This window comes from Aythya fuligula, chromosome 16 (assembly GCF_009819795.1).
Source record: "Aythya fuligula isolate bAytFul2 chromosome 16, bAytFul2.pri, whole genome shotgun sequence".
Taxonomy (NCBI): Eukaryota; Metazoa; Chordata; class Aves; order Anseriformes; family Anatidae; genus Aythya; species Aythya fuligula.
In genome coordinates this window covers 6326530-6342347 of record NC_045574.1, presented here as the reverse complement: position 1 = coordinate 6342347, position 15818 = coordinate 6326530, and the positions used below count along the sequence as shown (strand labels likewise).

At 44.5% G+C, this 15818-nt stretch overlaps 1 protein-coding gene across 1 annotated transcript in view; it reads right to left on the bottom strand.

The window, feature by feature from the left end:
- The window catches only part of MMP24 (matrix metallopeptidase 24), a 44783-nt gene extending 32444 nt beyond the window's left edge, over positions 1–12339 (bottom strand). The window contains exons 1-4 of the mRNA XM_032198090.1: positions 12214–12339; positions 10202–10350; positions 6358–6474; positions 4124–4428 (exon numbers count right to left, since the gene is read on the bottom strand). Of these exons, the coding sequence (XP_032053981.1) occupies positions 4124–4428; positions 6358–6474; positions 10202–10350; positions 12214–12306 (664 nt within the window). The 5' untranslated portion in view covers positions 12307–12339. The remainder of the gene's footprint in view (positions 1–4123; positions 4429–6357; positions 6475–10201; positions 10351–12213) is intronic.
- Positions 12340–15818: the final 3479 nt, after the last annotated feature.

Here is a 15818-nt window from a genome sequence, read left to right as displayed (position 1 = left end):
TCACATCTTTCAACTGGGTAGCTGCAGTGTGCTTAATGCATCCCAAAATGCAGCTTGCCCCCTTGGCTGCCAGGGCTCACTGCTGGCTCGTGCTGAGCTGCTGTCACCAGCACCCTAAGGCGCTGCTCCTCCTGCTGAGCTGCTCTCCAACCACGTGTCTCCCAGTCTGTGTCAGCGTACTTTGAACACACTGGCATTGCCAATTAAATGCCAACTCAAAGCTATAGAGCCCCTCCCCAACAACAGGCAAAATTCTCCCTTACAGGCTGTAATACTCACTATCCATCAGCAAGATTCTGCTCCAAAATTAGCTACTCTAACTGGAACTTGTTCCTTGAGATCCCTGCTGAACATTTACATTCACCAGCTTTGATGGCTTCTGGCTGCCCTGAAAAATCTGCTGAACAAATGTGATGTCCAGATAGTGGCTTTAGAAGTGCTTGCTCTGCTGTCCAAAGAGTTATTTACTGAAACAGTGATAGTTCTTGTGTGGAATCACACAAGGAAGTCTATCCAGTTCGCTGTTGCTAACAGAAGCCTTTCTGGGAGCTGGATCAGGTCCTTCTCTTCCAGAATTTTCTCAATAGCTCCTACATTGATTTGTCACCAAATGAGGTCCAAGAAATCTCATCTCCTGTATCAGTTCTGGCAGTGGCTTGTAAACGCTGACACTAATCTGGCTTGTCTTCGGAAGGCTTTAACAGGAAGCTTTCCAGAGAAGCCTCTAGAGGAAAACCACTGGGATGCATAGGAACATGTTTATTGTAATGATTGCAAAATCTGTTTGCTTCCTGTTACCAAAGACCAGCATTTCCTGCCAATAGTTAGAGATGGGTCACATCCAGTCTCGCTGAATATGAAGCGGTGGTCATCCTACGCTTTCAAAAGATAACTTGATGCAGGTGTGAAGCTGGGAGAGTACCTGGAAGAAAGGATGCTGAACATGCATCCTGTGAACTGCAAAATGATCAAATGTGATGTGAAGTTGAGTTACACCACAGTGGCTCCAGGAATAACTTGTCAGCTGGGGTTGTTTACTGAGGAAGATGAAGTGGGTGAACTTGGGCACGTTCCCACCTGCATGCCACACAACAAGCAGATGATAGGGAGGATCTTATAATTCAACTCCAGGCTTGCTGAAAGAAAAAACTTCTGGTGATCCCTGGCAGAGCATCATTAACTCAGTACTTACCTTGCTTTAGCATTAAAAAGCTTCTCTAAACTTCTTGCCTAAATCAACCCTGCTCCACTTCAAGCCTTCAACCACTGTTTCAGAGTATTTCCTGACCAGGACAGTGCTTGGTACACATAAGCTTTGGAATGAAATCCAGACTGCACAGAAAAACTGCCAGTGGTATTACCACTACAGATGAGACAGTCCCAGTAATGCTCACTCTGCTCATGGGTGGCAACAGCAGAGATGGTGCCATTAGCAGAGCTGGTAAAACACAGGCACTGCCATTTACAGTGATGGCAACAAAAGCAAGTTTTGTCACTACAAACAGAGGACCTAACCGCTATATACAGCTATCCAGCTTTATTTATATAGCTATAGAGCTAACAGCTACAACAGGTTGGCAGGCGCCTCACATTTAGTGGTATGGTGTTGACACATGCACAAACAGCAATGATCTTTTAAAAGACCGTGAAGAAGATTTGCTAGGGATTATTTATGGTACTATTTATAATGTTAATCTGGGGATTAAAAGTGATTTCCTGTAATCAACCTCGATTAAACAAATGTTTGAGTTCTTAGAGAGATATAAGAGCAGTCATGGTTAATGTGGATATTTAGACTGACAGAACTTAATTTCAGACACTTGATACGATATATTTTCAAGCCATTCTTGGAAATATATACATACATATGTATATTATTAATAGTTTAATATAAAGGCTGGGAAATACTTGATTTAGTCCAGTTAATGGACCATGTACACTTGATCCAAGTTCGGTAAGATACTGAGACAGCCAAGGGAGAGATCACAGCATAGCCAAATCTGCTTACCCTCTTTTGGGTACAGGCTTTGCTGCCTAGAGTGGACAACATATGGCTTATTACACGTAAAAAATGGCCCAGGACTTGCAGAAAGCACAGCAAAGTCACCTTTTATGTGCCTTCTGGAAATACAAGCAACTGGGATACCGAGGCTGTCTTCACGAACATGTAACTCAGTGACCAAATGCTCTAAGCAGCCAGCAGGGGTCACCTGGCCCATGAGCAACATACACCATGTACTGTTAAAGGACAACGAATCCAAAAAAGCTTCAACTGCCTCCAAGTGCCCATAGACTGAAGTCTAATAAACTGCAGCCCTTGCTGCTACAAGTCTGGGACAGACTAAGGGATGAGTGCTGCTTTCATTTCTATTCAGAAGCACTTTTTTTGGGAAAAAAAAAAAAAAAGAGATATTGCCTCCTACTTTGACCATACCAATTGCTCCTCATCGTGTTGTTGTGTAGCTAATTTATCTCCAAATGCAAAACCACACCTTCTCTCTCAGTTGCATCCTGTTTGCTATAACACAGAATCACCAGAACGGTTTGAATTGCAAGGAACCTTAAAGATAACCTAGTTCCAACGCCCCTGCCACGGGAGAGGGACACCTGCCCATCACTTCTCTGGTTTGCCTTGGTCCTTCTGAATTCCAATATTCTGCCTCATGCTTGTAGCTGCTCCCAACGACACTCTCATCTGAAAATTTAACAAATGAATTCTGCACCTCATGATCCAAGATAATAAGGACTGCTCCATGAGTTCAATTTCCTACCTAGTTTTACACATTCTCGTCATAATATTAAACAATTAACTTCCATAGCTTGCCTATGGGATTGTCAGAGAACATAGTAGTATTAACAAATCAGCAATCATTAATTGAAAGTACTAAGCTAAGTACTGGCTAATAGAACTGTATGCATGAGTGGAACTATAATTAAAGTTCATTAAAAGGAAACTTTGCATTCACTTTGAAGTCCTATACAGGATCATTCTTCACAGCAGATGATACAGATGTGCTGGCGCACTTGCCCCTATTACCACAGTCACAACCAACAGGGTGTTTTTACAAAACCAGAAACTTCTATAGGATAGATCGCATTCTCCATGTACGAATCAGAGTTGTTTTCCTAGAAGGATCTGTTCAAACCATTCTTCATTTTTTTCTGACCGGATGAGACTTTACATTAAATATTTCACTTTTATCCACACAATTGGCACTGCTAGCAAAGACTCCAAAATAGTTCTTCTGTGGGGAGACAGTTGCATCCAATTATGGATTTACTGAAACTCTTCAGATGCCACAACACAGAAAGACAGATGTAGACCAACAAAAGCAAACTTTCAAGTCATGCTGGTTTATAACAAAATTATGTGGACTAAGTAAGAGCTCTCATCAGCCACATACATACTCAATTTGGTTTTCCAATTTAAAACTTTTACAAGTCACCATTATCCTCAAAGATTTTAAAATAAATCTGAAAGTGCTCATTGTCATTTGAGAGTAAGACAAAGCCAGAAAGACACAAAAACTCTATATTGCTTAGTGTCACAAAAGCAATTCTCCTAATCATCAGTCCTCCTTCAGAAATTAGCCAGCCCCATCCTCTGATGGGAGAAATTATGACCACACTCAGATCATGCACAAATAAATACAGATTTAAACTATTTGAAATACAAATGCCTTAACTCATTCAATTTTCTATTCACCACTACAAATGGCTCTATTTAATCATGCTAATAATTCCACAAGATAGAGTTTAATCTTCAACACCCTCTTGTTCATCTTCACAGAATCACAGAATTTCTAGGTTGGAAGAGACCTCAAGATCATCTAGAGACATTGCTTTCTGCAGCAACAGTGGTCCAAATCTCAAAATATGTATAAAGCCACTAGATACACACTTCTGTTTATTCCTCAGCATTTGCAAATGTGCACAGAGGCATGCAGAGTCACAAACCTAGTAACGAAATGTTTTAACCATTTAAGATAGAATACATGTTTTAGAAAGCATTTGAACCATTGTATGGGAGAGGAAGGCTCTGCTAACCACTTCCCAGTTAAAAGCCTGGCTACTTGTCTACATTCAACTTACTCTTATTCTAAAAAATGATTTGTACCCTTACCATCGTGGTTAGAATTTCCCAGGGTCCATGGCTCATCTGAATCGAAGTGAGTATCTCCTCCTATTCCTGGTCCAGGAAAGTATGCATGAGCTAGGAATCCACCTTCTCCATCAAATGGAGAACTGTCTCCATGGAAACCAGAAGCAAAAAAAATCATAATATCTGCCTCCTTCCTGTCATTTTTAATTTCATGGTAAGGGACTTCTTCAAAGGTAAGTGGTGTCACTCTCTGCCAAACATCAAATGCCTGACGAATGGCTCTCCTTGTATCAAGCTCTCCGACCTTGGGGGTATAGTTGTGTACACTGTGTGAATGAGAGAGAAGGGTTGTTTAAAGGTGCAGATTCCATTCAAGACTTCTTATTATAATTCCAATACACAGCCACCTCTACACAGTTTCCATTTCTGAAATGTATTTATTGTTTTGAAGACTCTACTTTGTGCATGCAAAGTTTTGCTCTTACAAATAAAGCCACCACCACCAACAGCCTTGATGCAGAGAGTACATTCCTTAGTAAAAATAATCCCAATACTTTGGTTTATCTCATATCGCTTTCTGAAAGCCTGGCAACCTTCCAAATCCTCACATATAAAGTTAGTTTAAAGAATGTAAATTATTCCAGATTTTGTGTGAAAATATCACACTAAAATTCCAGTGTATGAAAACACCTGGCTACTAAAATTATTTTTGAGAAATAAACTTTTCAGTAAATTATACAACTTTACTTAGATTAGCACCTTCATTCTCAGAAGTCCTTGAATATTTAAGATTGATAGGCCAATATTATGCATGTCAATCCATGATGGATTTCATGAAAAATAGCTCAACTACACATAAATTTCCCATAATGGTAAACTTCAGGTTAAAAAAAATACTGATTTTTATATTTTTGGTGGATATATAACAGACTCAAGACCTACTAAACTTGGCTCGAGGAATATGAAACATCTATGTCATAGAAACAGCTTTCAGCCTTTAATGAAACTTAGCTCAATTTAATCTAATGATGAGAGATGAAATATCCTGTATTATATTTAGTGGTAAAATGATATATCCATCACTGGAAAGTCACTCTACAAATACTGAAGTTGGAAAGTTAAATACCTAACAGCTTGACAATGGCAAGAGTGAAGCCAATAAGCTGTGGTTTAAGTTATGTTTTACACAGATGATTATATACTAGCTTTCCCTAAGGTCCAGAAAAGGTCAGAAGCAAGATCTGACTCTTACATTTTTACTTATAGAGGGTAAGCCTTTGTAATCTCAGTTAAAGGAGTAATTATTGGTGGAAGCTTTGAACTAGTCCCCAGAATGAGTCCCTCCTACCCGTCTCAGTACTACCTCACACTTGGGTGTATTTCCCATGTTGGTCACTCAGATTTCTCTCTCTTCTTAACAGACTTCTTTCTTTCCATCTAAGCCTTATTCACCGCTATCTTCTCCTTACCATCTACATTCCTAAGTTTTACTCCTCTGCAAAGTCCCCTTCTCTCCAAATTTAGAAGGCTCTTCTTCAGAGACTCTCATCAAGAGGGTTTATTAATTTTATTTTCAATTAACATCCTTAGTGTCAAACTTTCATTGGCATCGTTGCTTTTCAAAACCTAAGGACCTAAATGATTCTAACACAAAGGCCTCTCTGGAAAACAACTCTAAGTATGCAACACTCATTTTACACTAGTAGGTCACTTCAGCATATTGCCTTGGCAGGTCTAAACCAGGATAAAAGCAAGTGTTTTACTACAGCACTAAAAGGAAAAACTCTGCAAAAATAAACAGTAAAATGTTGCAAATCAGTGGAGGAACAAAGCAACACTCCATTAGACAATGATGTTCCTTCTGCTTTAAGGGTACTATTTATTAAAGAGGACAAAAGATTTAAGGGTTAGAGTCCTGCTGTCTCCATCTGTAGTTCCAGTTGCAAGGGTTAGATTTCATTAGCATTTAGATTTCTCAGGGAACAGAAAGGGGCTTAGTAGGATTTTCCTGCCAAAGTTACACAACTGATGGTTGGGATTACTAACCAGTTATTTCCTAATGAAAAACACTCCTCAGTTGCTCCAGGGATCTGAAAATATACTGCTCCACCATATCCTCAAGTCTGAAAGCCTTAACTGGGCTTCATAAGGAAAACCCACTTTTTAAAGCTAACTAAAAAATTTGCATACTGAACAAATACAGAACATTCCCCCCCAAAAAAAACTAAAAGTGTTATGGAGTATACTGTACCTACCTGTAGGTTATATGTTTCTGCCTCCATTTTTGTCCAGTTAGCGCGTAACGCTTTTTCCTCCGGCTACGGCCTAGGTGCGGATGATCTGGAACTCCACATCGAGGCTTCTTCATCCACCTAGGGAGGAAAAGAGCAAAAAAGAAAGCTAATGAGTTTAGAACAGAAATTAAAAAGAACTCAGTGATCAGAAGACCTCCTAGGGATGAGAGATGACCAACATAGACACCAAGAAGGGCTCCACCTCTGTTGACATTCCACACACCTCTGCACACAAAAAAGGCTTCATTTTTTTTCCATTTGGAAATACAGATACTGGGCCAGGCAGCCCTTATTCTTGACGAAAGCTTAATGATGATAATGCCAGAAGAGACACAGACCCAAATGGCACATACACATACTCTGGGATCAAATCTTCTTATTACTTACTCTTATTGAAGTGTTCCTATGCTGGTAAAAACAAAATAAAACAAAACCTTCCAAGCCAGAATTCACTAGATAAGATTGAACGAAAGCAACACAACCCTCCAACCTAAATGGATATGACTTTCTATAACCACCAAAACAGGTAACTGCAATCTGTGAGTCACAGTCACCAAATTCTGTCAGATTCTCCCCATACCCCTTGACTCTTTTGATCTCACTCATGATATAGGACAGTTTGGCTTCTATGGCCACGTAAACTCAGAGATCAAAGGATGCTGTCCCTTGCAGAGGGATCCATGCACCATTATTGGAGAAGTCAGGCCTCCTCCCCTACAGATTGTACTGGACTTGACAAGAATGCAGGCTTTGTATTATGAAGCTAGTGCTCATCTTCCCCACTTCCTTTACCTTACATTTATTGGTACAGTATGCCCACACATCTGCTGCCACCTTCAAAGAAAAGTGGTACATTTGAGATTCGCATTTACAAAAGCCATATTAACTCAATCTCAAAATACTGTTTTTTCAAACATCCTTTACTTGTGCTCTTTTGTGTTGTTTCTACCTAGATATTTCTCAATTTCCTAGGTATCTTCTGAGTATTTTTTCTTTTTAATTCCAGTCATATAATTGTACAGACTATTTAGCTTAACCTTACAAAAACCTAATTCACAATGCAGTTTGCATCTCTTGAGCTTCATGAGAACTCATAAATTATCTTCCATTTTATCTTTACAAGTATCGCCTAGAAAACAGAGACAGGCTGCAGTATCAGTACTCTGGGCTTTAAGGACTTCTTGAGCCAAAGCTTCCATGGCATCATTATTTTCAGAGCTGTCCCTGCTTTCCATATGCACAGCTGCCTAACTCCTCTTTCAAACCCATTATACTTGTTCCAGACCTCAACTACAGAATGTCTGAAATAGGTCTAGTACAAAAAGCCTGATTACCTGGTATCTCAGTTTTGGCTGGGATAGAGTTAATTTTCTTTGCAGAGGCTTGTATAATGCTTTATTTTTATTTTTTAAAATGAAAATAGTGGTGATAACACATCAATGTTTTAGTTCATCTTCTTGTGCTGCCCTGCCAGCGAGGACATTGGGGGTGCACGAGAAGCAGGGGGAGACATAGACAGGACAGCTGACCTAAACTAGCCAAAGTACATTCTGTGCCATATAACGTCACAGTCAGCAAGAAAAGCTAAGGAGAAAAAGGGGGAAGAGAGGGGAACATTCTGAGTGATGGTGTTTATATTCCCAAGAAACCCTGCTTTCCCAGCAATGGCTGAATTCCTTGTTTTGCTTACCTTGTGTGCAGCTTCTGCTTTAACTAGTAAACTGTCTTTATTTCAGCCCACCAGGTCTAACACTTTCACCCTTTTGACTCTCTTCCCCATCCCATGGGGATACAAGTGGCTCTGTGGTGCTTAGCTGCCTGCCACATTACACCACAACACCCACTTACAGCTAGGCAACACCCAGGCCGTCAATAGCCCATACTAATGTCAAGCTGAGGTTTACCTGGACTGGTTTCCTAGTTCAACTTCCTTTCAAGAAATATGGGCCCTAGTCTAACCACAAGGACTACAGTACAATTCCAGCTCTCTCTTCTCCTTTTCTCAGCAGGGCAGATTTATGTCAAAATAATCACAGAGCTGTAACTTGCAGCCACTGATCTTCTTACATGCAGCTTTTTGCCAGCTGCACTCTACTGAGCACTTTGGATAGCTCCTTACTTCTTCCAGGGGATTTATAAAAATGCATCACAAATAACAACAAAAGGCAATTACTTAAGGCAGGATTCAAATAGATAAATAACCACTGAAAAAAAAATATTTATTTTCACTCGGAGTGCCAATAGCATTGGACCCTCAAAAGTTTGTGTGGCATTGTTTAATGCTATTGAACTACTGCATTCCTCCAGCTACTTGGCATGCAGAAAAATAGGTAATTTCCAACAGCAGTGACATCCAGTCCTTGACCAGACACAGCTGCTTCCCCCAGTCAGGCTCCAAGTCCTCCACAAGACTCCTAAACAGAGGAAGCTATCACTCTCAGTTGCCTACCATTGAGCTGGTAGGAGTGGTATCTTTAAAATCTCTAAGTTAAGAAACAAAATTAGACAGCTGTGTCTGGGAACCTGAGGTGGGCAACAGGCTCAAGACTTTGCAAAGACACACAAGGGGTCTTGTCGCATTAAGGGGTGTAGCTGATTAACGTTATGGGTCTGGTCGGATTCAGGGTACTGAGCTATCACGGACACGGATTCTCCAACAACTTAACATGCCCTTAATCTTGCTTCGTTCAGTGAGAACTATTATGGCTAGGAATAATGTAATTAAGTACAATATATTACAGCAACAGGTACACAAGTTCTTTCAATTGCTGTTGGTAATTTATTGTCTGCAGAAACAAGCTAGCATGCATGAAATATACAGGTACACAGCCTGGCTATGAAGGCGTTAAAAGGCACAAAGACTGTAGAGATTATTCAAGTGTTCAAATCTCACCCAAAGGCATCCCAATAGGGGAGAAGTGGAGGAAGGGAGGCTCAGCCCATAGACTGCTCCAGAAGTCAGGATGCTATCTGATATCTTCCTTTGTGATGGCATCTTCCCTAACGTCCCCTCTCTCTTAACCCAATTGATTATTTGCTAGCCTTAAAGTGGAGCTTGAGTGACTGTAGTCAAGAATATCTTAATTGTGATGGCTGAAAAGTTGTCTTACTTTTGCTTAAAGGTATAGGCTCTGAGAAATTCAGAGAGCATGCTCAGTGAGGGGTGGTCGCACCTTGGAGGCGGCAACAGCCTTCAAGGAACAGACTCCCTCCAGCTTAAGCACTTTAGGCCTATGTTTCTGTGCTATTAAGAAACCGATCGCAAGCTACAAAAAACATACAGCAGATAACATCTAATGTCCAGCAAACATCAACTAAGCAACAGCTGAGTGGTCTTGACTGTCCTCATTAGACTGCTGCAACTCTCTTCAACTCCAAACTGCAGCTCTCCACAGGCAGCAGCTATGCAGATCCACAACTCCCATTAATTAAGAAACACTACATCAGAAATCATTTCTCAAGTCAGAGTTTTACCTACATCCAGACAGACAGCAATCAATAAAACCTTTGATGTTTACTGCCTTCAGAAACTCACAGCACGCCTGTTTCACCTTTGCACCAGCAACAGGAATGACATTTAACAAGAGTTTCTCACGCATGCAAACAATCTTGACAAGAGGAGCAAGATGGAGTTGTCCACATGTGTTCATTAGGGACGCCTTTTCACAAACACCAAGACTTCTCTGACTGGCCTGAGACAGTGAAATCTATCCCTTTGGAGGACCTCTGGCTCCTGGAATAACTACCCAGCTAATAGACAAGGCTTTGAGCATGGAAAGACAAAATTAGCCTAGGATCATCTTACTCCAGAGTTGTCTGGTCCAAAACGCCCGTTACTGGGATCCCATAGAATTGTTGCATAGTGGCCACTGCAGACTGCACAGCTTTTCCCGCCTGCAAGGCGGACATCTGGCTGTCAGATGGAAGCAAGTAGCCGTAAGTTTTTAACCAACCCTGAAAAAGAAAGAAACAGATCGTAAGTTTCTGCCATCTTCAGCTTGCAACTTCACACCTTACAACGTTTCTTCAAAAGAAAGCCCATTCCATTTAACCACCTCTCTTTAGCAGTTAGGATTCGTAACGCTGACTGAACTCCAGGAAGACCCAGCTTCCTATCTGCTGTCCTACCTGGATGATACAGGCCTGCTGCTTAAAAACGGCCAGCAGCCCCACTGAACAGAACCGGGGCAGACATAGCTCTTTGGTACAACACAAATGTCAAAGAACCTCCATTCTTTGCACAGGCTGAGCTCCTCTCTTGGTCCTCCCGTGCACCCTATCCCCAGGCCATCACAAGCTTTCTCAGCCCCCACAGCAATACGCTCCAAAGAACCCACTGCCCACCTACTGCTGCTTCTGGACCAGCGCTCCAAGCAGACGGCTTAACAGGCCTGGACAATTCCCCGCAAACACAAGTTCAGCTTTATGTTTGCACCAGACACAGAAGGCATTTCTTACAAAAACAAGCTCAGCATTTACATAGACCCTTACTAGGTGGGCTCTTCCTTGAATACCAGGTATCTAGCAAGTTTTCAGATCACAAAAACAGACAGCTCTCCTCACCGAGCTTTATTTCCCCCCACCCTCCCCAAAACACACAGCTTTAGAGAAAACCACGTCAAACTTACAGGCCAAGGCCTGCATTTCCCAAAACAGCCAAGTAATTCAAGACTTTCTTTTGAGTCGTTTTAATACCACGAGAAAAAGGAGCATTCAGTCACTGTTAAGTGCAAAGACCAAAAAACACCAAGCCATCAACGTAGGCTTGCTGTTGTGGTAAATTTTAATTCACCTGTCCTGGAGCTTTTTTTTTTTTTTTTTTTCTTTTTTTTTCCTGGCCAATACCCAACAGGAATTAACATACGACAGCTGACAAGCTCCCCAAGCACTGTCAAGATACCTGGGATACTCATCATCAAGCAGAAATACATCCAACTGCTTTGGTGTTCTCCTACAGGCACAATGCGCTCCATATTCCAAAGACAGATTTCTACAATCTTTAGAAAACCCATTTGGCCGATTCAATGCTTACTACTTAGCCCATGATTACTACAACAGCTACAGATCTTGTTGAGTAACAGCACAGGGCCAGCCACGCCAAACCTCACCGAGTCAATGGACATGCAGCACCAACAGCCCCAGCTGCCAAACCGCTGGGAGAACAGACTACGTCCATCTTACTACGTCCGTCTTGGCAACTAAAGCTCTAGAGCCAGCCTCTAACCCACACAGTGGACTGGCACGCACAGACCAGCAGCCTCACCAAAACAAGCTGCCCTTGGGCTGCAAGGGTGCAGCACGGCACCAAAGCAGCCCCGAGCACTGCTACGCATCCCTCTCCTTCCCAGCCAGGCTCCAACACGGGACACGGGACACGGGCACGACGGAAAGGGCCACAACACGACTCCTGCGCGGACACCACCAAGGTCCTCCCGGGAGCCCGATGCTCCAGAGCACCAAGAAGAGGCACAGCTGCCTTCGCGGGCCGGCTCTCCCCAAAGACCCGGCTCGGCTGCAGGCACAGAAGCTGCCAGGGACAGACACCGCGCCCCTGAGCCCCCAAAGCGGCCACTTCGGAGAGCAGCCGGACAAGGGCCTACACAAGGAACATACCGGGGTGCTCCGGCCGGGCCAGCAGCGACGTGGCCGAAGCCGGGCGCAGCGGGGCCGGGCAGCCGCCGCCCCGCTCCCCAGCCCACCCCCGGGCCGCTCCGCTCCCCTCCCAGCCGCGGCACGACCGGCCCCAGAGCCGCCCCGCTCCCCTCAGCACCCCACCCCGGCCCGGCCAGGCCCCGGCCCCCGCGCCCTGACACCCACTCGGCCCGTGCTGGTGTCGGCAGCGGCGCGGAGCAGGGCGCAGAGCAGCAGGGAGCCCGCCGCAGCCAGGCCCCGGCACCGCCTCGGCGCCATGGCAGCGCGGCGGGCCTCCGGCCAGCGCTCCGGGCCGGCGGCTCGGGCTGCGGCTGCGCGGGGAGGCCGCAACTGAAAGGCGGCGGCCGGGGCTACGCCTCTTCCTCCGCGGGGCCGGGGCAGGCGGCGGGGCTGCCGCGGGGTCCCGGTGCCGGCAGGCAGAGGAGGTGGCGGCCGCCGAGTGTTCCTCTGCAGCACCGAAGCTGCTGCAGGAGGAGCCAGGTCTTCCTCTGCCGCCTTCTCAGCGAACGGGCTTGTTGCCCGCTGTTGGAGATCCTGCTAGTGGGCGGACTCCCCAGGGACAGGTGGGGTCGCCAAGGGTGCCTAGCGCGTCCGTTCTTTGGCCCCAGTCTAAGGACCTTCAGCAGATAGGGGTGTAGAAGTCCCAGGTGCAGGAGGCCAGCTGCGTGCACCAATTCGAGCAAGCCTGAGGCTCAGGAGTCCTAGAAACACAAGGTTGTGTTATAAATGAAGTCTCAACTCAATCTGAATTTAGTAATATTTATACTTAGGCGTAAAAGTGTTATATATGGAGTGGTAATTCGTGTCGAGAAAATGGTTGATATTAATAAAGAAGGGGGAGATTTGGGAATGTGGCCATGGGGTTTGGAAAACCCCACGGTTGAGATAACATTAGACTCTTAACGACAAGGACATCAGGAATATAAAAGAGTTTAGAGGGAACAAAGAAGGGTGATTCAGGAGACTCCATGCATTCTCCGGTTTCTTGTTCTCCAGCTGGCTTCTTGTTCTCCAGCCATTAAGGCATGGATGTTTCTGATTGTTTGCTGTTGTTGTTACATTCAAAGTTGTCTGACCAATGAAAAGTTGTTTTTGAAAAGAACTGCTGTGGGGTGAAGGGTGTAAGAGGGGAGCCTGTCCTCAGAATAAAGAAAAAAAAAAAGGGCAACGTGATGAAGTTACATCAATAAAGAAGCAGGAAAAAGAAGTGAAGAGGAACAGTCTGGCAGAATGGAGACCAGGATGGGAACAGGCACTTTGATTGCCTCATGAAGATAGGTTTGGCCAAACTCAGCAAACTGCTCAGAGAAGCTTGTGCAGAAAGTCTCTGGAGAAAGGCGCGCTGGAGCTGGAGAGAAGCTCGAGCTGAGAGAAGTGGACCCGTGCACACAACTGCCCCTCGCTGGTAAGCAGCTGCGCATTATGGGGAATCATACGTCCTTAGGAACAAAGACTGTCCTGGTAACCTTACAGCTTATTCTCGTTATTAACAATCGGACAGTTTATGAGCCTGAAACATGGGACCAAACTGAGGTCAAGGTGTGGGACTCTGCAACTAAAAACGACAAGGTTGCAGTGGGATTGCTCGGCACCTGGCAAGCAGTCTCTGAGGCCTTAAAGAGCCCTGTGGGACCACAGTCAGAAACGTGTGGCTTGCCAGACAGTGAGGGAGCTGCGGGCTCCTTTACTGATCCGACTGCTATGCCAGCGGCCCCTCTGCTGCTACAGCCATCTCAGGCCTTTGCTGTTTGGCCCCCTGCTGACCTGGACGTGCCTTTTGACCCAGGCCTCTTGGCCTTCACAAGGACATGGCTATACTTTTCTTTGATCCGGGAAGAATGGGACACATAAGGCCTTGAAGGCCGAATTGCTTGACAACTTAAAGCAGGCCTTATTGTTCAAAAGGAATGGAAAATGGCGACTTGTTAGTAATCAAGAAAAGGAGTGGAAAATGGACACCGTTAAGTCATGGAACTTAGAGGATTGCTTGTTACTTTTCCTGATTGTACATATATATAGGCATACTCGGGTTTAGTATGTAAAGCAATGTTCTGTATATTTAGAATGTTTGATGTTCGTGTGTGCATTTTGGTGGGGCGTGGACTCCCTGCACGCCCAGCGCTGTTTGCTTGCCTTTTATACCTTTTAGAAATATTTGTTTTATAAATATTACAAAATTCAGAATGAGTTGAGACCTCATTTATAACACTAGCTTCTCTATCCTCCAGGTTATTCCCTCTTATGTGGAAGCCAGTTCCCTTTTGATGTCCTCTGATATGTGCCATAGCAATCTCCCTAGGTCCTCTCAATGCCTGCAATATTTGAGTAACTAAAGTTTGGTGAATCAGCCCTTTTTCCTGTGTGCCTACGACTCCCCTTTCTTCCCAAATTTTCCCAAATGTGTGGACTATTCTCTAAGCATATTTAGAGTCTGTATAAATAGTGCCACTTCTCCCTTTCAGTAGTTCTAGGGCTCGTAATAATGAATAAAGTTCACATGCTTGAGCGGACCAGGCAGTGCTGAGTGGCCCTGATTCTATTAGGACCATATCCCCATTTACAATGGCATACCCTGATCTTCTTTGTCCATCTACTACTTTGGACAATCCATCAAAAAATAATTTTTCCCCTGTCTCTAATTCTGTTTCCTCGAGATCGGGTTGGATTTTGGTTTGCCATTCAATCACTTCTACGCAGTTATGTTGTAGTTCTTTAGTTCTTTTAGAGTTTTTTTTTTTTTTTTTTTTTTTTTTTTATATATATATCTTGAGGACAGGCTCTCCTCTTATACCCCTCTCCCCACAGCAGTCCTTTTCCAAAACAACTAGTAGTTCAGTAAATTCCACCTGTATTCTCTCAAATGGTTGATACGCAATACCTGTGGGTCTATTTCTCCCTCATCTTCTTGGGTTAGGGTATAGAGCTGAACTTTTAATTCTCCCCCCGGGCTCTTGATTTCCAACCCTAATCTTATTATTAAGTCCCTTCCTAATAGATTGTGCGCAGCCACACTCAGAGAGTGATGGTGTAGGAGCGTAGCAGATGAAGCGTTAAGGACTGACCGCAGCCCCCACTCCATGTTCCCCTGAGCCACTTCAGGGGAGGGTGGATGTAGAAGTGTTTTGTTGCACTTCTTTGGACACGACCCAGGGCCTCGATGCCCTTCTTGGACTGAGGGGCCCAAAACTGAACACAGCACTCGAGGTGCGGCCTCTCCAGAGCAGAGCGCAGGGGGACGATCACCTCCCTGCTCCTGCTGGCTACTCTTTTTCTAATACAGGCCGGGATGCCACGGGCCTTCTTGGCCACCTGAGCACACTGCCGGCTCATGTTCAGCCAAGCATCGATCAACACTCCCAGGTCCCTTTCCTCTTCACAGTCGTCTAGCCACTCTGCCCCAAGCCTATGGCACTGCAGGGGGTTATTGTGGCCGAAGTGCAAGACCTGGCACTTGGCCTTGTTAAGCCTCATCCCATAGCCCCCACTCCCATGTTCCTCTGAGCCACTTGGGGGGAGGGTGGATGTAGAAGTGGGTGGAAGGGAGAAGGTGATTTTAGTTTGCTTTTAGTATCTCACTGCTCTAGCCCCTTTTAATAGGTAATGAATTATATTAATCTCCCTATGCTGAGTCTGTTTTGCCCGTGATGCTAATTGGTGAGTGGTCTCCCTGTCCTTATCGCAACCCTCGAGCCCGTTTTATCCTATTTCCTCCCCCTTTCTGCTTGAGGAGGGCGAGTGAGAGAGTGCTCGTGGTGGAGTTCAGCTGCCCA